Raw genomic sequence first — 21,561 nt, forward strand, 5'->3', positions numbered from 1 at the left:
TGGGTGTGCCATGAGATTTCCAGAATTTTACTTTATACACTAGAATAGATGACATGTATGTGGCATATGCAAGAATCTTGTCAATGTTATGAGCATGTGTGTGTAAGAATACAATTGTCCAGACAAGCATCATTCTTTGACTGAAAACTAATGGCAAGTTAACTTTATTTTTTATGCAATAGTTATCCTAACTTGAGCAATAAAGCAATCAAGGCTTTACCATTTTGTATCTTATCTTTGCAAACCTAGATTTTTAGCTCTGAAAGAAATTAAATTGAAAAAAAGAGTGACCGCAGATGGTGGGTGATGAAATGTGTTTGCTTGTCGATTCTTGAATGTGTTGAGTTAATTTGCAATGAAAAACACACATCCATTGCATTGATTATAGATTCTATTCTATCTACTTTAGTTTCACTGTTACAATTACCCATACATAGCTTAAAGAACTTTAAATAAATCTCTCAAATTTAATATTTTGTTGGTTTTTGCAATTTTATAATTTCAGTTGTAATGTGCCATGAAAAACATTTGCTCCTATTTAGGATGCCAGATCCCAAAAAGTTTGAGACACTGCACTAAAGGATGCAACTCTTTTTTGGATCTGATGATCAAGACTTTCTTTCTGGTTGTCATTGTCTCAGCACAGCATCTTTCGGAGCTTCAAGCTTTCATTCAGGGAACCCTTCATCAGAATCATGGACACAGGAATTTGTTCTCCATACTGTACCTTTTTTTTTCTTCTGAAGGTGGTTTCTTTCTTCCATATCGACCAGGAAGTTTGTCTGCCTTTGTTTCATTCCACAGGCTCTGAGCGAAAGGATCAGATTTTGCACAACTTGAACATAAAAAGTCTTTCTCCACTATTTGGAGAGGACTAATGATTTTTGGCTGTCCATCTTTGTCCAATTGCTCAATGGATTTGTATGGCCATTTCCATGACTATTAGAAGTGTTGCTACTTTGTGGGTAGAGTCTTGCTTAATTTCATCCAGATGAAAGTTACAGGGCGGCTACTCGGTCCTCTCTTCATATCCTTACCTGGTTTAACTGGTTGGATGTGGTGGCTTGCTCTGATGCCACTTATGGGACCTGAGTGTTGCAGGCAAGCTCTTCCTCCCTCCCTAGATGTTGGCATTGCTTTGGTGCATCACCTAGAGTACTGAATTCGGAAGAGACATAACAGAATTGAAGACTTAAGTTTTCACCTTCGATAATCTTCTTTCTATTAGTCCCTGGAGGATTCAGTACAACTCGCCCTCTGTGTAAGCTCGGTTGTTCTGAATCGGTTTTCTGCCTTGGTTATTCTCCTTACAGGCTTGAAGATCTTACAGCCAGTAGACGGATCTTGGTGGGAGTTCGCTCTAATGTGAGTATGCATATTGCCAAAGGCTGTTTCATGTGAGTGTTTGTTTCACACAAATAGGTTAGTTCTACATTGCTCCTCAATGGTTTTCTATGTTGCTTTTGTGCCAGTTTATTGCTTGTTTTCATTTTTGCAGAACAGACCAATTCAGAAATTGTGTATTACTGAGGAGCTTCCCCACTACCCCCTTTCATGGATTTGTTCAAGTATGTTTCTTTGCTTTGGGACTGAACTGCAGGGGGCTCTAACTCTCTCTAAGGTAGGAGGAGTATGTGCTCAGAAAAGTGTTAGGATTTCTGCAACTCCTGGATTGCGGGAAGGTATTGGAACACCTAGAGTACTGAATCCTCCAGTGACAAAAGAAGATTATCAAAGGCTGCTTGGATTGGGGGGAGGTGCAGTATAAGTGATGTAAAGTAGAGAATGACACGGTGACTAAATTCATCCCCGCGGGAAACCATCTTCATGTCATTCTTTAAGGAGAGAGGAATGAATCGGAGTATAATTGGGCACAACCACTGGCCGCAAGCTTTGCTTTGAAGAATGCTGGTGTAGAAGGACCGAGGTTGAAATAGACACTAGAAAATGACATGGGATTATTTCCTGCGGTTATCCGCGGGGACATGAACGGTGATGAATTTTGTCACCGTGTCATTCTCTAATGTAAAGTTCCTGAATAATATGGTAGTATAAAGCTGTATGCTAAATGTGTGTGTTTGTTTTTTTTTTTGTTTTGTTTTTTTAATAGAATCAAAGCCAAACTTGAAAAGACAAATCCAGACAGAGTAAAACCTTTCATGACGGGAGCTGCAGATAAAGTCAAAGAGATTCTTTCAAACTTCAAAAACTTCCAAGTAAGGCTTTTATTTTTAACTTCTATATATAGGAAGCACCATCATTCATGGTAAAATCTTGGCAGGATGTCTATCCTTCAAAGCTACCTATATTAAAAACATTTGGGGGCATGGTTATTCCAATGCTGATTTTATTTTAAGTTCTCTAGTCTTTGAAAACATGCATTGAATGGAAAAAAATGGGTACCCTGTCAAAGTAAAAGTCCCTCTTTTTTTTCCTTAAAGTAGGAACAAACATTACTTGGTACTAAGCTGGATCCAGTATTAGGACTTAACCATTACTAATCTAGTTAATAGTATAAGTAAAGGCTCCTTCAAGTCATATCTTCCAGGGACATATTCCATTGACAACCACCCCCTTTGCTCTTTTTTTTTTTTTCCAGCAATTTAACCCCAGTACACTTCCACCACACCTTTCCTTGATGCAACACCAAGAGGTGAACAACTGCATTTGAACTATGGAGGCTGTAGAGTCTCATGCAGTTCAAATGGACAGATGGGCTTAGTGTTCATCACACACACCTATCTCTACTTTATTGTCAACTCTAGCTTTGGAATGCTTTGCCATCTTATCTGCAATTCATACCTTATTTAGATAAATTTAAATCTGCATTAAAAACTTCTCTTTGGAGGAAGTGACATCACCGTCCAAGATGGGCAGTTGAACGCGGAGCTGCACATGCTCGAGCCTTAATTCAGCTCCCCCATTGCCAGCGTTTAATTTTGCACATTAAAGCAGTGTGGATGTAAGGCACCCTGTGAATGATGGTGGTTTGGGTGGAGAACCTTTGACCTGAAACCAGGGTGGGGCTGGTGGGTTGTGGGGTCTACCTTAGGACTGCAAGATGGAAGGAGGAGAGGGTGGGAGAGTGGGTGTGGGAGAGGATTGTTGGAAAGCCACAGTTACCGGGACTGGTGGGGCAGGGGGTCTTTTATCCTACCTTGGGTGCCAATTGGGGTCTGCTAGGCTTCTTATGGCAGCTGTGTTGTCTTTAATTAATGGGTACATTGTCTGAGCTGTGGCTCTTATTGATCAGTGCTAGAGGACTTTATGTTGGGCCTAAGAGACATCTGTTATTTCGGGAACTTATGCTTCAAAGCCCATATTCTTTGTCACTCTCTAGACCGGTATAGTTATTTACTGATGGGTAATAGCTTACTGTGACCAGCAGGGCTGTGGAGTCGGTAGATGAATCCTTCGACTCACTCTAGGTACCCGAAATTGTCTGACTTCTCGATTCCACATCGCTAGTGACCAGCAGGTGGAGACAAGACCAAACTTTAGTTATAGTATATTAGCTGAAGCTCCCTCTTAGAAACCAGTCTTCCTCAGTCTCCAAGCAGATAGGAAGCTGTACTGTTAAGTTCCCTTTGTTAGAACTGTTGGAATTTGTTTAGGGCTCCTGGTCTCCTTTCTGGTGCTGGATGGAACTTGGACAGGTCCAGGTGGGGGGGGGGGGGGGGTCCGGACCTTGGGAGTGTCAAACCCGATGGATCTCGAGTTGGGTCCCTCCCCCCCTCTTCTTCCACCTCCCCAAATTTTTGTAGCGGTGCCTCAGCTGGCAGTCTGGCCACCAATATCGGTCAGGCCTCTGGCTTCGAGAGTCAGTGAAGTTTGTTCTGGGAAAAAACCCACAAGTCTTGAGGCTGTGCCAGTCTAAAGGGTACTTTCCCTTTAAATTTATTGTGTTTTTCTGCTAACAGGCATTTTTCTCCTAGCTAAGTTGCATATTGCGCAATGAGCTCTTTGCAGGGGGAAAAGTGATCATTGCGCTCCAGACGGGAGGCACTAGCGGCCTGTGTAAGCAGGCCAGGCCAGAGCGGAGGGCAGTCCTCATCAGCATTGGGTGCGGTGGCCAGGGATTCCCTCCAAGTGTCTTGCGAGTCGGCAATGGACGGTGGGGAAGCCCAGGCTTCCCCACCTTCTACATAGGAGGTTCCCCAGCTGCTGGGGACTCCCTTACCGCTGCTGCCGGTTTGCCTACTTTAGTGACTAGGATGATTCAGGCCTCTCAGACGCTGCAGTCCTCCGGGGTTCTGTTTTTGGCGGGAAGCACCTCCGTCTTTCTGTAGCTTCAGGTGACCTCGCCCCTGTATTGGTGACAGTGACAGGTTTTTTGCTGGGTCCCCTGCTGTGCCAGGGTTGTGTGTTTTGTTTTGTTGGGGGTTTTTTCCCCCTCTGGTGTGTGGTGGTTCCCCCCCCCCCCCCTCCATGGATGGCTTTTCTTAATGCGGCCGGAGATCCCGCTTCTGCCCCAGGGGTCTCGGGATGGGTGGGGGTGGTTTATTGCCCTCAACATACTCTATAGTTCGACCCCATTCAGTGACATTTTTGTCCCCCTCTACTCCTCCCAGCGCCTAAGGGTCTCTTGGGATACTTTTTTTTTTTTCTCCCCCCCCCCTCCCTCCCCCCAGAAGGAGCAGACTTCTGTTGCTAATGACCTGGACTTTTGGGAGACCTCCAGGATCCTCTAGGGCATGGGTATCAAAGTCCCTCCTTGAGGGCCACAATCTAGTCAGGTTTTCAGGATTTCCCCAATGAATATACATGAGATCTATGTGCATGCACTACTTTCAGTACATATTCATTGGGAAAATCCTGAAAACCCAACTGGATTGCGGCCCTCAAGGAGGGACTTTGAGATCCCTGCTCTAGGGGGAACAGTTTCCACTAGTGGCGGATTTTGCGCTACTTTCTGGCATGGATGCATTTGGTGCGTGCTTTTCAGCGGGACAAGCTCCATGAGCTGAGCCTTCTAGTTTCCTCTTGGTTTCTTTTTAAGAAAGACGAGAAGAGTGTGGTGGACCCTTTAATACAGATGATCTGCTTGGCTTCCCGTACTTTTTCCTGGGCTTCAGGATATTTGGGAGTTTGTCCTTGCACGGTGTTGGGTGCTGAAGGGTCCCTGTTTGCCCTGCACGCTTTATGGCCCGCCGGTTTCCCCTCCCGGACGCATGCTGTGGATGCAGTGCTCTCGGCCATCATGAAGCGGCATAATGTGCCTGTTGAAGGTTGCTCTGCTTTGAGGGACCCTGCAGAGCGTAAGGAGTCGCTCCTCCTTATACAGAGTTTTGATTGTCGCTGCCCTGGCAGTTCAAGCGGCAACATGTGGTGGTCCAGTTGCTCAGACTTGTTTTTTTTGGTGGGCTGTGCATATCCTTAACCATGAGTCTGATAACTGGGTCTTAGTGAAGCACGAAGTAGCACAGTTTTAGTTGTGTGCTTCTTATCTTTTTGATGCTGGTATGTCCTCTTGTGGGTTTCAGCCCAGTCTGTGGCTCTAGGGGTGGCTGCTCACCGTACCCTGTGGCTTCAGGCGTTGTCAGTGGATGAAGCACCCAAGGCTGAGCTGACAAACTTCCCCTTTTGGGGGGTGTTTCTTGTTTGGAAAGGATTTGGACAAGTTGGTCCAGACTTCACTGATTCTACAGTTCCTCGTTTGCCTGAGGTCCAAGCTAGGCCGCTGTTGCGGGGTGGCGCGAGCTCGAGGATGTTTGCATGATTTCCACAGGCTCTGCCCAGGTTGAGGGGCCACTTCCTTTCCGGCCTCCAGATCCTCCCAGGGCCGTTTCTTTCAGCACATGCAGTCCTTTGGGGGGCCCACTGGGGAGCTGGGAATTCCTCAGCCAGTTGTCCTTCTGCCCATCCCTCCCAATGACTCCTTGCCAGCTACCTCCTCTGGTTCTGGTGGGTACTCATCTGTGCAAGTTTTATCCACAGTGGGAAGAGATCACATCCGATCCAATCGGTGGGTCCTGGAGGTGATTCAGCACACTCCTTGCTGGATCGTTTTCTAGACACTTCAAAGATTGCTAGATCTCAAGGTTCCAGTGCCCACTAGGTATATTGCACCGGCAGGAACTCTATTTTGTGGTGCCCAAAAAAGAGGGGACTCTTCGGCCCATTCTAAATCTGAAAGGGCTCTCAAAGTTCTGTCTCTGAGATCTGTCATTCTGGTGGTTCAGCTGGGGGAGTATCTGACTTCTCTCGATCTGATGGAGACCTACGTGCATGTTCGATCTGGGCCTCTCATCGTCAGTTCCTTCACTTTGATCTTGGGACAGCACTATCGGTTTTGTGCGCATCCTTTTGGCCTGGCCATGGCCCCGCAGACGTTCACCAAGATTATGGTGGTTGTGGCGCAGCTTTGCCCAAGGAGGGCATTCTGGTTCACCCCTACCTGGATTGTTGGTTGATTTGAGCAAAGTCTTTTCAGGAGAGCACCCGTGTTGGTCCCCTCTCAGCAATTGGAATATCTTGTTCTTTTTCACACCTCATTGGGGAAGGTCTTCTCTCAGAAGCCTGAATGAGCAAATTGCAGGCACAGTTTTGCCTCCTCATGTTGTCCCGGGTCTTTGGGCGCAGGATTTTCTCCAGGTCTTGGGGTCAATGGTGTCTTCCCTGGATATGGTGAGAGGGGCTCTGGCACACATGCATCCGCTTCAGAGGTGGTTGCCCAAGGCACAGGCTGGATTTTCCTGTTCCTTTTTGGAGTTTGGCTCGCTTTAGTCTTCAGTAAACTGTACCGATCTAGAGAGCGACAAAAAAGGATAAATTTAAGTTCTTACCTGCTAATTTTCTTTTAGCTTCTCTAGACTAGTACAGCTCCCTACTCTATCTGTCTTCCTGTGGTGATTGTGAGTTTTGTTAGCGTGAAGATTTGCTTTTCTGTGGGTTCTAGTATTTTTCTAGGGCTGGGGAGATACAAGAACAGTGATTCTGGTGAGCTGTGGGAATATTTCACTATAGGATTTTGGTTCTATGCATTTTCCAATAGCGTTACTATGTTTTTCTCCTGTTCTGAGTGTTATTGCTGTTCCATATCAGTCGTCTTAGTTCTGCTTGGCTATTTGGCAGACTGGCTTCTAAGAGGGAGCTTCAGCTAATATACTATGACCAAAGTTTGGTCTCAGTCTCCACCTATTGGTCATTAGTAAAGAACTATATCGGTCTAGAGAGGCTAAAAGAAAAAAATTAGCAGCTAAGAACATAATTTATCTTTGCTTTTGTTCAAGAAACCCATTTTTTACCCCATCACAAATATGTTTTGAGACATCCCAGATTCTTAGAGATCTATCTGGCTTCCAATAAAGGGAATAAAAAAATCTAGGGGGATTGATATTGCAAAGGGGTACAGGTTGATTGTGAAAAGGTGATTCAGAATACTGAGGATAGATTTTGGTGTCCAAAATTGGGGGCCACTGGTTTACTTTGGTTAATGTATATGCACCCAGTGAAACTAGGGAGCATTCTTTCAAAAACTTGAACTTTGTATTCGGAAGAATTTGGAAGGAACTTTACTAATTCGTGGGGATTTTAACCTAACTTTTGAACCCAAATTAGATAACTCCACTCCTAAGATTCATTACGGGCACTTGGGATAGGACCAGTTTTTGGTCTCCTGCATCACTGGGATCTTTGACTTGTGTTGAGGAGGGTCTATACTTATTTCCTACTCCTACTCTCACATTGATCTGTGGTTGAGAGAGCAGTCATTGATCCTGTCAAATGGTGAACAGGACTGTCAGACCATTCTCCTGTGTTATTGGTAAACTAAACCTTAAGTTTGTATACTGCATATCTCCATAAAGATAGAGCTCACCATGGTTTACAGGTAATTCAGTAAATGAGGGAAGGACATAATAAGAAATTAGAGGCCTGGGAGAATCTCATCTAAAGCCTCCTTGGAGATTCAATTATGCCTTACTCCTGGATCCGGCTAATGTGGAAATTCTCTCTAAAGCTATTACAAACTATTTGGAATTTAATGATAGAGGATATTAAGCTGGGGTTATGGGAGACTATGAAAGCAATAGTGTGGGGCAAAGTGATCGCTTTATCGGTACGAAACAAATGTTTGAGATCATTGAAGGAGCGGGGTATTAGAGAGGCCCTTGAACTGAGGAAGAGGTGACAGTTGACTCCCCTTGAGCAGAATAAGAAGCATGCATTAGTCAGTTGCAAGCCTTGGAACTAGCATATGTGACCTTGCTGCTTCAGAAAACTAAGCAAATGTATTTCAAATTTGGTAATAACCCTCGCCATTTTCTAGCCCACAAACTTAAAAAAAATAAGCTCCCCTGTAATCGCATATCTTGTATTAAAACAGCTGATGTGAGAGTTTTGACCTCTTCAACAGACATTGGCGGTGGCTTTCATGATTATTTCCAGGAAATTTACTGTCGTTGGGGGGGGGGGGGGGATACACTATCAGCAGTTGAGCTGGAGACTTACCTAGTGCCGGTTCCACTCCCTGCTATTTCTGAGGGGGAACCGCCTACAGCTGTCCCTTCCGATCACACTCAGTGAGATGGCAGAGGTGATTGGAGCCCTTCCTGCAGGTACTTCCCCAGGTTTGGATGGCTTTACTTTTAACTTCTAAAGGCCCCCATATTGGTACAGGTTTTCAATTGCTTGGGGGAGGATTCTTGCCTACTGCAGATATGGCGGTTGGCGGTGGTGACTATTACTCAAGCCAGAAAAGCAGAGTACTGCTTGTGAATCTTACAGACGATATCCTTCCTAAACACTGATTAAACTTTTCACAAGGATTATGGCCCAGCGGCTGCAGGCAGTGCTGCCAAAGCTCATACATGTATTTGCCAATGTCAGACACTTGACAATATTAAAATGGTGGTGTATTTGATGTGGCATGCTTAGCAGCAGGGATTTCTTTTGCTGGTACTCTCTGGACGCCGAGAAGGCTTTTGATTGATCAGCTGGAAATTCCTATTTGGGGTTCTAGAAAAAATGGGATTTGGGAACAAAGTGGATTTCTTTATTGAATCATGAACTCTTCTCCTGTAGAAGGCCCCGAAGCAGCGTGTGTAGAGTGCTGCAGACGCTGCTAGAATCGGAAGGTTTCAGGACCCGCAGCCCTTGCCGGACCCGAAGCGAGCTATGGGGGGTTTTTCTTTCTTTTTTTTTTACGCGGGCCCAGCCAGAGCAGGAGGAGAAGCCTGGGAGGCAGCAATTAAAGTCTGTTCCGACGTTGTCCTGGCCAGTTCACATCCTTCAGACTGCAAGAGCCGCTGCGTCCAGGCTCCGCGCGCATGCGCACTCCTACCTGCGGGTCCCTACAGCTCATGGAAAACGGGAGCACGCAGGTAGGAGTGCGCATGCGCGCTTAGGGCTTTATTATATTAGATGTGTGTGTTTGGGGCGGGGAGGTTCTTGTCTCACTTGTCACCTCAATTGAAAATGGCTACAAAATGTATTACCAATGCTATATGATCCTCAATGCCTGTCAGATTTATGATCATGAGAATTTTTGCTGGAGGTCTTGTGGCTTTTTGAGGTCTTTTCAGCACATATGGAGGACATGTTCTGCGATAAGCCCTATTGGAATATGGTGGGGCAGTTGATTTGATCATGTTACCCAGAAACACTGTCCTATGTTGAAAGAATGCTTTTTACTTAATGCACCCATAATGGCTTATACCCCTTTGGGAAATTATTTTGCCTTTTTGTTTGCACTGTGGCCCGCCTGGCATTGGCTAAACACTGGTGTTCCATGATTATTCCTGAGCGACGATACTTAACTCTGTTGTTTGGATTATGTACATTTAATGTTTAACGGTGCTATGCCATCAGAGGTTGGTTCCTCATCATAAAATCTGGGATGGTTGTTGCCAGGAGGTCTGACTCCTCTTGGTTATAGCTGTAAAACTGTTTACTGTTCTGTTGGTGTGGGTGGAGTGAGGGGGGGAGAGGGGGGGTTAACTGGTCAAGGTTTCAGTCTGCTTTAATGTGTTTGCTTTGAAATGGGGATGTGGGGCTTGTGGGAGGGTCTGGGTGGTTTGCTGGGAAAATGCTGTTGCTCTTGTTTGAATTGTGTTCTGGAAAAATTTTCGATAGATTTTGGGGAAAAAAACAACTTCTCTTCATATGACGCATATAGGTAGTCTCTTTTCCCTTTTCAGTTAGAGCAATCGTGTAGACATTACTTTTCTATTTTTTTTTTTTTTTTTTGTAGTTCTCCCTATCTTATTTTTTATTTTTTTAAGTTTTCCTTCCTTCCCCCCCCCCTTTTTTTTTTTTTTTTTTTTTTTTTTTGCAAGCTACCCAGATGTCCATAGGATGGGTGGTATAAACTTGAAAGTAGAAGTGAACAGCTGTTTGCCACTGATTTCTGCAGGGAAGGATGAAGAAAACCACCAGTGCCTGCATAGAATTCCTTCAGTTTCTGCTTTTATTGATGTGAGCAAAAACTAAACTTGTCTGTCTTTTTTTTATATATAGTTCTTCACAGGTGAATCTATGAATCCTGATGGTATGGTGGGTTTATTGGATTACCGTGAGGATGGGGTGACCCCTTATATGATTTTCTTTGTAGATGGACTGGAAGCTGAAAAATGTGTAAGTAATGATTCATTGTATTGGAAGCTAAATGGTTCAGTACATAAATGGATAGGGATCTTTTGTTCTTTCCTGGAAAATTCAATGCTCTGAAAGTGGGGACTTTTCTAGGTGAATAAAATTTAATTTTATATTGAAGAGCACTTGGGCAAAAGCGAGACCTGGTAGGGGAGGTTATGGTCCTAAATTTGTGTTGGGGCCCAGAAAATCTTGGTGCCAGGTTTTATCCTGATGTAAAATCTTAGCTTCTGATTTCATACCCTGAGCTGGCTGTCACCAACAAAGAAACAAGTGTTTCATCTGTTACCTTGGCTCTTATTAAAAAGGCAAGACTGGACAAATTGCAGAGTTGTGCACATGGTGTGCATCAAGTTTTAAGGCTATATGGTTTAAAGAAAGATGAGTACTTGTTTCTTTAGTGAGAAGGTGTATAAGCCTGTCTAAAGGAGTACTATTTGGAAGGGAGCTGACTCTGGATCAGAAAACATTGTCTCTAGGTGCAGCTGTTGAGGGTTGGTATCAGCATTGTGCCGAAAAGGCAACTAGCTTGCTACCACTGCAATTGCCTGTTAAGAGCTGTTTTAAGCTTTTCAAGACACAACGGTCTTAATTAGGTAGGTAGGCCTAGGGGCAGAATATAGAGAGCAAGGTTGCAGGCTCTAAAGATGTCAGTGTCCTGGTTGGGCTAGTGACAAGACTTTAGCACTTCCCTTACTCTATCACGGGTGTGCTAATTCAGGTGGCAAGCTCTAACAAAATGCCAAAACTTCAGTTGCCTAAGCCCAGGGAAAGACCAGATAGAGGCCACTGCTTATTTGACTCTAAATGAATTTGTTTAAACCTTAACACAGCTACTCTTAATTGCTTTTACTATATTGTCCAGTAACAAATTGCAGATATTAATTATACATGCACTAAACAATTTTTTAATGTTAGTAACTTGGGGAGTGTGTTCCAGGCTCTTGAAAGTGAATGCACTTACTTGCTCTATAAAATTAAGAGTGAAGAGAGATCTCCTTTCAGCATTGTCTTCTCCAAGCATCTTTAGCCTTAATCTGAAGAGATTCAAAGTGGAGTTTTGGCCATGTTAACTTAATGGTATTGCAGTATAGAAATTAATTTGTTATGACCTTAAATGTGGCAAATTGTACTCAACCTTATCAAGCCAAATACCAACCGAGTACCCCTGCCCACCCCCATAATAATAGTACTAATTGTAATATAGATAATGGTAACCACAAAATTATAAAACCACAAAGCACACTGTACGCAGAGAAAATGATTATCATTTATATTCAGGGGGGTTTTCAAAGAGGTCAAGGCAGATGACTTTAAAATATGCAATGTCGCCTCGTAACAACTATAGAAAAATAGACAAATATAGTGCAAAATATAGACAGCAGATATAAAGTCTCAAAACTGACACATTTTGATCACTAAATTGGAAATAAAATTATTTTTCCTACCTTTGTTGTCTGGTGATTTCATGAGTCTCTGGTTGCACTTCCTTCTGACTGCGTCCAGTATTTCTTCCCTTCTTTCTGCCTCCTGCATGCTTCCTCTCCTCCAGACCTTATTCCATTCTCCAGCCAACATCTGCCCCTTCACGAGTCCAACTTTTTCTTCCTCTCTCCCTGCCTCACCGACCATGCTACCCAGGATTGGCTGAGCTGGAACCTTCTTTCCAATGTCAGAATTGAAGTTGGGGGGAAGGTTTGTAGGCTGGCTGCATGCAGTCGCAGGGGTGGGAATGGAACATGTCGGGTGGCTGTTGACGGTGGCTTCAGCAGTGGGACAGGCAGGGAGAGATCCCAGGCGTCCCACATTCTCCCTGGGATATGTGTACCACAGTTGAAACACTGGAATATACATTTTGCACTTAATCAAATAGTTTTTCCCAAGATCTGCAGTTTAAACAATCCACTTGTGATTTTTAAAATCTTTTTATTAATAAATGCAATACACAGTAGTACAATAAGTCTCATGGGGCTAGATTTACTAAGGACACCGATCGTGTCCCGACCACTTTGTGACCCAATTATCCTCTGACCCGATTCACTAACCTCATGGCCTATCATCCTTTGATCTGCGCATGCAAATGAGGGGAAATGGCATGTAACATAGGAAGGATGTGATTCACTAAACTAAAGAAAGCACATTGACTGGGCTGGCCGATCCAAAACAAGCAACTGGTAACGACCAGTCGCTTGAGGAAAAACCCTGCTCTCTGCCCCGACTCTGTGGTTTTAACCTGTGGTGCAGCCCCGCTTTCAACATGCAGTTTAAAACCATGGGCTCGCAAAAGTGTCCAGCTCTTAACACCTATAGCAAAAAAAGTTTCAAGTTTGGTGGTGAGCATGCGCAGATCATCTACAGGCAAAGATGGTCTGTGTATGCATCAGGATCGCTGGAGAGCGTGATTACAGTTGCCCCTCATTTGCATGAGGGTGCTTCATGAATCAGCCCTCCAGCCACGGATTGTATCAGATCTGTGGCCTTGGTGAATCTAATCCTTGGTTTGAACAAGGAAATATGACTAACCCCCTACACTTTCCTATTGCCCCCATAATTGGGCAGAAAATAAACTTAAGACACTACTAATAGCCAAAACTAATAGTGAGACTTGCTGCTTATGTCACACCACAGACAATAAATCCACTCGCACTCCACCAGAAAGGCAAATTGCCACTTATCTACATCTTACAACTATAAAGAATTAAGCACAAGATTACAGGCATTGGAAGAAAGATTGCACTTATTGATCCCAAATCAAATTCTTCTATTTAGGAGGTAGCTGTACTAATATCACTGTAATGTTTCTTTCCATTAATCTATTGCACCAGTCTCAAAAAGGAGGGGGGGGTCTATTGATGTCCACAGAACGACATGCATGTAAATTATTATTTTTATTTTTATTTTTTTTCCTTACCAGACTGAGACATAACCAATGACTAGCAAAAAAAAACTTATCTGAAAAGACAGCCCATCAGGTCTAGGACCTGCGTAGTAGTCTTCTATATGTACCCCTCTATCCCTTCAATCCTCTTTTTTTTTTTTTTTTAATCTTTATCCTTCTAACTCAGTGGTTCCCAAACCTGTCCTGGGGGACCCCCAGCCAGCCAGGTTTTCAAGATATCCCTAATGAATATGCATGAGAGAGATTTGCATACCTGTCACTTCCATTATTTGCAAATCTCTCTCATGCATATTCATTAGGGATATCTTGAAAACCTGATTGGTTAGGGGTCCCCCAGGACAGGTTTGGGAACCACTGTTCTAACTGTACCCTATATCTTCCCTATCTATATCCCTCAATAACTTCTTTCAAGAATATATCCAATTTCTCTTTGAAACCCTGTAAAGTACTCTGTCCTATTACACCCTCCGGAAGTGCATTCCAGGTATCCACCACCCTCTGAGTGAAGAAGTACTTCCTGGCATTGGTTCTAAACCTGTCCCTTTTAGTTTCTCAGAGTGCCCCCTTGTTATTGTAGTTCCCCATAGGCTGAAGAATCTGTCCCTCTCCACATTCTCAATACCCTTCATGATCTTATACGTCTCTATCATGTCTCCTCTGAGTCGCCGCTTTTCCAGGGAGAAGAGCCCCAGTTTCTCTAGCCTGTCTGCATATGAAAGGTTTTCCATACCCATTATCATAAGTGTAGCTCTTCTCTGGACCCTCTCAAGTATCGCCATATCCTTCTTCAGGTACGGCGACGAGTACTGAACACAGTATTCCAGATGCGGTCGCACCAACACTCGATACAGCGGCAGGATAACTTCCTTCGTTCTGATCGTAATACCCTTCTTGATGATACCCAACATTCTGTTTGCTTTCCTTTACGCTGCTGCTTATTGTGCTGATGGTTTCATTGTGGTGTCCACCAGCACTCCCAAGTCCCTTTCAAGGTTACTCTCCCCCAGTACCAACCCCCCCATTTTGTAGCAGAACCTCGGGTTCTTTTGCCCCACAAGCATGACCTTGCATTTCTCCACATTGAACTCATCTGCCATTTGTTGGCCCACTCCTCCATCTTGTTTAGATCCCTTTGTAATTCTTCGCAGTCCTCTACTGTTCCTACCCTGCTACAGAGTTTGGTGTCATCCGCAAATTTTATAACTTCACACTTTGTCCCTTTTTCTAGGTCATCAATAAATACATTGAACAGCAGCGGTCCGAGTACTGACCCTTGCAGAACACTTCTTGTGACCTCTCTCCAGGCTGAGTAGTGTCCCTTCACTCCTACCCTCCCACTCTGACTGCCAACCAGTGCTTAACCCATCTGTGCACGTCACCTTCCTGCTGCTGACAGTAGAATCTGAATCCATCAAGTCTCAAGTAGCTAACAATTGCCCGAAAGTGCATAATTTCAGAAGGGCAGTCCCAAAAAGCATAGAAAAATTTGGAGCTTGGCATTTCTGGTTGAAGAAAATCAATACCTCTATAAAACTGAGTAATAAGGCCTGATGAATCTCTCACAAAACTGGCGTTTGTGGAGCTCTGCATCCATTACTCGGGGATTTGAGACTATTTTATATAGATCAGTAGATGTAGATAATGTAAGTCATTCTGTCAGTTTCTAAGCACATCAGGGGTTTCAAATCCACCAATATCCTATGAAGCTTGTAGGCAGTAAGGAGATCGCACTGAAACATTTTCCACAGTGTGGCCAGATATAGACTATAGTTAATCAATAAGATCTCTGAATCCAAACTTGAAATGAAATGTCTTAATGGATGAGCAAAAGTAACCCTTATACTGTTTAAAGCAGTAAGAACATAAGAAGTACCATCTCCGGAACAGACCTTAGGTCCATCAAGTCCGGCGATCCGCACACGCTGAGGCCCCGCCAGGTGTACCCTGGCATAGTATTAGTCCCCATATCACTCTGCGCTTCTCATAAGAGATGCACATCTAGCTTACCCTTACCTATGTCACTTTAAGCCACTCATAAGGAGGTGTACATCTAACTTACCCTAGAACGGTGGATTCCGCAATTACCTCTTTTGGGAGAGCATTCCAGGTTTCCACCACTCGTTGCATGAAGCAGAACTTCCTGATATTTGTCCTGAACCTGTCTTCCTCCCCCCCCCCCCCCCTTAGCTTTAGTCCATGTCCTCTTGTCCTTGTCACATTGGATATTGTAAATAGTTTTATCCCAGGACAAGCAAGCAGCATATTCTTGACTGATGGGTGACGGCACCGACGGAGCCCCGGTATGGACAATTTTAGAGTGATTGCACTCTAAGAACTTTGAAAGTTCTAGTAGGCCGCACCGCGCACGCGCCTTCCTGCCCGACAAAGGCGCGCAGTCCCCAGTTTCTTAGTTTCCGCGGAGCTAAGAAGACGCGTGTTCCAACTGCTGTTGGAAAATTTTTTCAAATTTTTCTCGCCTTCCCGCTCGCGCGTTATTTTCTTGTCGTGATTTATTCACCTCATCGTTTCTTTCTTTTATTTAAAAAAAAAAAAAAAGTCAATTTTTTTCGACTTTTTTCCGGTCAGCCCTGGCGGGGCCTGTTGGCACCATCGAAGCCTCGGGCTTCGATTTTGCTACGGCCGTTTTTCCCTTCATGCCCCCTTCACCGGGTTTTAAGAAGTGTCAGCGGTGTGCACGTCCTATTTCCCTTTCCGACCCGCACAAGTGGTGCCTTCAGTGTCTGGGTCCGGACCATAGGGCAGAAACGTGCATCCGCTGCAGTTCTCTCCAAAAGAGAACTCTAAAGAATCGCCAAATTCAACAGCGAATTCTTATCGGTGCCGCCATGGAAGTTCCCCCGGCATCAACACCATCATCTTCCTCCAAATTGGCACCGGTGACTTCGACACCGCAAGATCCATCCTCGGTGTCGCACCCTGTAGGTAAGCAGGCTAAGAAGCCATCCCCTACTGTCCTTAGCCCGCCAGTCGAACAAGCAGTGAGCCAAGTTCTGCAGACTGCGCGCCGGCCTCGCAAACGCTCCGCTCCTATTGAAGTCACTGCCTCTTCATCGGCATCGACTTCGCCTGAGCGTCGAGCTGCACCGCAGGTACCGAGCAAGAAAAAAGCGGTACCGGTGCCATCGGGACCGTCTCTGGATGAGAGAATAGCATCCATCCTTCAGGTCCAGCTTAAGGAGCAGTTACAACACTTGCTCCCGGCTCTGCTGACTCCGAGCCTTCCAGTGTCTGTACCTACTGAGCATTCGGTGCCGATCGTCGAACAGCCTGTTTTGTCAGCATCGACGTTGTCGGCACCGCAAAAATCTGTTTCTATGCCTGTTCTCTCGGCGGAACCGAAGTCTCTTCGACGCACTGCTTACTCGACTTCGGAGCCGGTGCCGTTCTCTGACACCCGTACTGCTGTACAGTCACCCGGTACGGTGTCCATGAGGTCTGGTAAATCGGTACGCAAAACCAAGCATACCAAACCTACCCCACTTTCTCAGGGCCGTCTGTCATCGGTACGGGACCCTGATTTGTAGGATGATTCTGATGACCCCCTCGGTACCGAGGCAGATTATTCCTCGGAGGAGGATATTACATCGGTGCAGGATCCTGCTGGTAAGCCAGAGCACTCGTCCTTCACCAAGTTTCTTAAGGAGATGTCGGACACCCTTTCCATCCCTCTAGAGTCTGACTCTAAAAAATCCAAAGCATTTCTTGATGCTTTGGATTTTGACCAGCCTCCGAAAGAATTTTTAAAGTTACCCCTCCATGACATCTTGAGGGAAACTTTTTACAAAAATTTAGAAACTCCTCTCACCGTTCCAGGAGCCCCTAGGAAGCTGGAATCGCTTTACAAGGTGATTCCTATTCCAGGGTTTGACAAACCCCAGCTGTCCCATGAATCTCTGCTGGTGGAGTCCACCCTCAAAAAATCGGCAGGCTCTAGTGTATATGCCTCTGTCCCTCCTGGCAGAGAGGGAAAGGCCATGGATAAATTTGGTAAAAGACTTTACCAAAATGCAATGCTGGCCAACCGTTCAGGTAATTATGCGTTTCACTTCTCTTTTTACCTGAAACATTTGATTCAGCAAGTCTCTTCTTTTCAAAAGTATCTTCCTGACCGTAAGCTTCCTGCATTCCAACAATGCACTTCCAGTCTCCTACAACTCAGGAAGTTCATGGTCCGGTCCATCTAGGATACTTTTGAACTCACATCCCGAGCCACGGCTATGTCTGTAGCGATGAGACGATTGGCATGGCTCCGAGTCTCCGACCTTGATGTGAACCACCAGGACCGCCTTGCCAATGCTCCCTGCCTGGGTGATGAGCTCTTTGGAGAATCTATGGATACCACCACTCAAAAGCTCTCTGCCCATGAGACGAGGTGGGATACTTTGCTGAAAAATAAAAAGAAGCCTCCTCCTCCTTGTCCATTTAGACAGCAGCCATCATATCAGAGGCGGTTTTCTGCTCGGCCAGTTCAGCCTCAACCTCCACAACCTCGGAGGCAGCGGCAACAGCACCAACAAGCACGTCAGCAACAGCCGCCTACCATAAAGCCTGTCACTCAGACTAAGCCGACTCAGCCCTTTTGACTCCCTTCTCCTGGGCATTGCCAGTCTCCCTCCCTCCTGTCCTCTTCCACAGCCCATAGGAGGTCGATTAACCATTTTTCACTCTCGATGGGAGGTAATCACCACCGACCAGTGGGTGCTCTCGATCATAGCCCATGGCTACTCCCTCAATTTTCAGACTCCCCCGCCGTTAGGCCTGCCAAAAGAGTCTGCTTCCAACAAGTCTCAGTCCCTCCTTCTCGCTCAAGAGGTTCAATCCCTCCTTCTTCTCAATGCCATCGAAGAAGTTCCTCAAGATCAGCGAGGTCAGGGTTTTTACTCCCGGTACTTTCTAGTTCCCAAAAAGACCGGAGACCTCAGACCCATCTTAGATCTCAGAGATCTCAACAAATGTTTGGTCAAGGAGAAGTTCAAAATGCTCTCTCTTGCCACCCTCTACCCTCTTCTCGCTCAGGGCGACTGGCTATGCTCCCTCGATCTCAAAGACGCTTACACACATATTCCTATCCATCTGACGTCCAGGCAATATCTGCACTTTCTCATCAATCAACATCATTATCAGTACAAAGTGCTACCCTTCGGCCTGGCCTCCTCTCCCAGGGAATTCACCAAATGTCTGATTGTGGTAGCGGCCTATCTCCGCTCTCACAACTTTCAAGTCTTCCCTTATCTGGACGACTGGTTGATCAAAGCTCATTCCCCTCAGGCGGTTCTGCTTGCCACCAATCAGACCATTCACTTCCTTCGACTATTAGGGTTCGAAATCAATCTACCCAAGTCTCACCTCATTCCGACCCAGCGACTTCAATTTATTGGAGCCGTTCTGGACACTGTTCTGATGAGGGCGTTTCTTCCATCCAACCGCCTTCACGCCATCCTCCATCTCTGTCAGCAGGTGTTTCAACAGATTACCATTTCTGCGAATCACATGATGGTGCTATTGGGGCACATGGCTTCGACAGTACATGTCAAACCTTCGCACGTCTCCACCTGCGTACTCCTCAATGGACCTTAGCGAACCAATGGTCCCAAGCGACGGATCCTTGTTCACAACACACATCTGTGACCTCGTCTCTTCGACAGTCGCTTCTTTGGTGGTTGACATCTTCAAATCTATCCAGAGGTCTGCTGTTCCATCTACCTCCTCATCAACTAGTCATCGCCACAGATTCCTCCCCCTACGCCTGGGGAGCTCACTTGAACGAATTCCAAACTCAGGGATTTTGGACTGCCCAGGAAAAGAAACACCACATCAATTTCCTGGAACTCCGAGCGATGTTCTATGCCCTCAAGGCGTTTCAACATCTTCTCTTTCCTCAAGTACTACTCATTTGCACAGACAATCAAGTTGCAATGTACTACATCAACAAACAGGGAGGAACGGGCTCTCGCCTGTTGTGTCAGGAAACCCAACGGATTTGGTCTTGGGCGACAGCTCGTCACTTATTCCTGAAGGCTGTCTACATTCAAGGGGAACAGAATTCCTTAGCGGACAATCTCAGCAGAATTCTCCAACCTCACGAATGGACTCTCGATCCCTCGACTCTTCACTCCATTTTCGCTCAATGGGGCACTCCTTAAGTGGGCCTTTTTGCAGCTACCCACAACCATCAGCTGCCCCTGTTTTGCTCCAGACTCTACTCTCCTCACCGTCTGGCGCCCGATGCATTTCTCCTGGATTGGACCAGTCTCTTCCTATATGCTATTCCCCCTCTACCGCTCATGCTGCGAACACTTCAAGCTCAAGAGGGAACAAGCCACCATGATTCTCATTGCTCCACGGTGGCCCAGGCAACATTGGTTCTCCCTTCTACTTCAACTCAGTTCCAGGGAACCCATACCTCTTCCACTGTTTCCTTCTCTGCTTTCTCAGCATCAGCAGACCCTACTGCATCCCAACCTACAGTCTCTGCACCTGACAGCTTGGTATCTCTCGGGCTGACTTCGGCTCACTCACTTCTTTCTCTGCTTGTCCGCTCTATCATTGATGCTTCCAGGAAACCGGCCACGCTCCAATGTTATCAACAGAAGTGGTCTCGGTTTTCTTCCTGGTGCCTCTTACATCACCATGATCCCATGTCTCTAGCAGTGGGACTGGTGTTGGACTATCTTCTTTCCTTGTCTGACTCTGGTCTTAAATCTACTTCTATCAGAGTTCACCTTAGTGCCATTGCTGCCTTTCATGAGCCAATTCATGGAAAACCCCTCTCGGCTCATCCTTTGGTTTCTTGGTTCATGAGGGGCCTTTTCAATGTGAAACCACTTCTCAAGCCTCCTCCTGTGGTCTGGGATCTCAATGTGGTTCTTTCCGCTTTAATGAAGCCTCCTTTTGAACCTTTGGCCACAGCGCATTTCAAATTTCTTACCTGGAAAGTGGTCTTCCTTATAGCTCTCACTTCTGCCAGAAGGGTCAGTGAACTGCATGCACTAGTGGCCGATCCACCTTTCACTGTTTTTCACCATGATAAGGTGGTTCTCCGTACACACCACAAATTTCTTCCTAAGGTTGTGTCTGACTTTCATCTTAACCAGTCCATAGTCCTGCCTGTATTTTTTCCAAAGCCTCATTCTCATCCAGGTGAACAGGCTTTGCATACCTTGGACTGTAAACGTGCTCTGGCTTACTATATTGAACGTACTAAGCCCCACAGATCATCTCCTCAACTGTTTTTGTCCTTTGATCCTAACAAGTTGGGTCATCCTGTATCTAAACGCACTCTCTCCAATTGGCTTGCTGCTTGCGCTTCTTTCTGTTATGCTCAGTCGGGCCTGACACTGGAAGGTTCTGTCACGGGCCACAAAGTTAGAGCTATGGCAGCGTCTGTAGCTTTCCTCCGATCTACTTCCATTGAGGAAATCTGCAAGGCTGCTACTTGGTCCTCAGTTCACACTTTTACATCACATTATTGTCTGGATGCATTCTCCAGATGGGATGGGACACTTCGGCCAATCTGTTTTACAAAATTTATTTTCCTAATGGCCAACCTTCCCTCCGTCCCTCTTTTTGTTAACTTGGAGGTCACCCATCAGTCAAGAATATGCTGCCTGCTTGTCCTGGGATAAAGCACAGTTACTTACCGTAACAGGTGTTATCCAGGGACAGCAGGCAGATATTCTTGCGTCCCTCCCACCTCCCCGGGTTGGCTTCTTAGCTGGCTTATCCTAACTGGGGACCGTGCGCCTTTGTCGGGTGGGAAGGCACTCGCGCGTGCGCGGTGCGGCCTACTAGAACTTTCAAAGTTCTTAGAGTGCAATCACTCTAAAATTGTCCGTACCGGGGCTCCGTCGGTGCCGTCACCCATCAGTCAAGAATATCTGCCTGCTGTCCCTGGATAACACCTGTTACGGTAAGTAACTGTGCTTTTTATCATGCTCTATTTGGTAGATTCCTTTCAGTATTTTGAAAGTCTCGATCATATCCCCTCGCAGTCTCCTCTTCTCAAGGGAGAACAATCCCAGTCTCTTAAGTCGTTCCTCATATTCCAA

The 21,561-nt window shown here is 45.6% G+C and overlaps 1 protein-coding gene across 2 annotated transcripts in view; it reads left to right on the forward strand.

Moving 5' to 3' along the window:
* TPT1 (tumor protein, translationally-controlled 1) overlaps positions 1 to 21,561 on the forward strand; it is a 31,335-nt gene that overhangs the window by 7,982 nt on the left and 1,792 nt on the right. For both annotated transcript variants that reach the window (XM_033948740.1, XM_033948739.1), the window contains exons 4-5: positions 2,111 to 2,216; positions 10,459 to 10,575. In XM_033948740.1, coding sequence (XP_033804631.1) covers positions 2,111 to 2,216; positions 10,459 to 10,575 — 223 coding nt within the window. The remainder of the gene's footprint in view (positions 1 to 2,110; positions 2,217 to 10,458; positions 10,576 to 21,561) is intronic.

This window comes from Geotrypetes seraphini, chromosome 6 (genome assembly GCF_902459505.1).
Source record: "Geotrypetes seraphini chromosome 6, aGeoSer1.1, whole genome shotgun sequence".
In the NCBI taxonomy this organism is placed as follows: domain Eukaryota; kingdom Metazoa; phylum Chordata; class Amphibia; order Gymnophiona; family Dermophiidae; genus Geotrypetes; species Geotrypetes seraphini.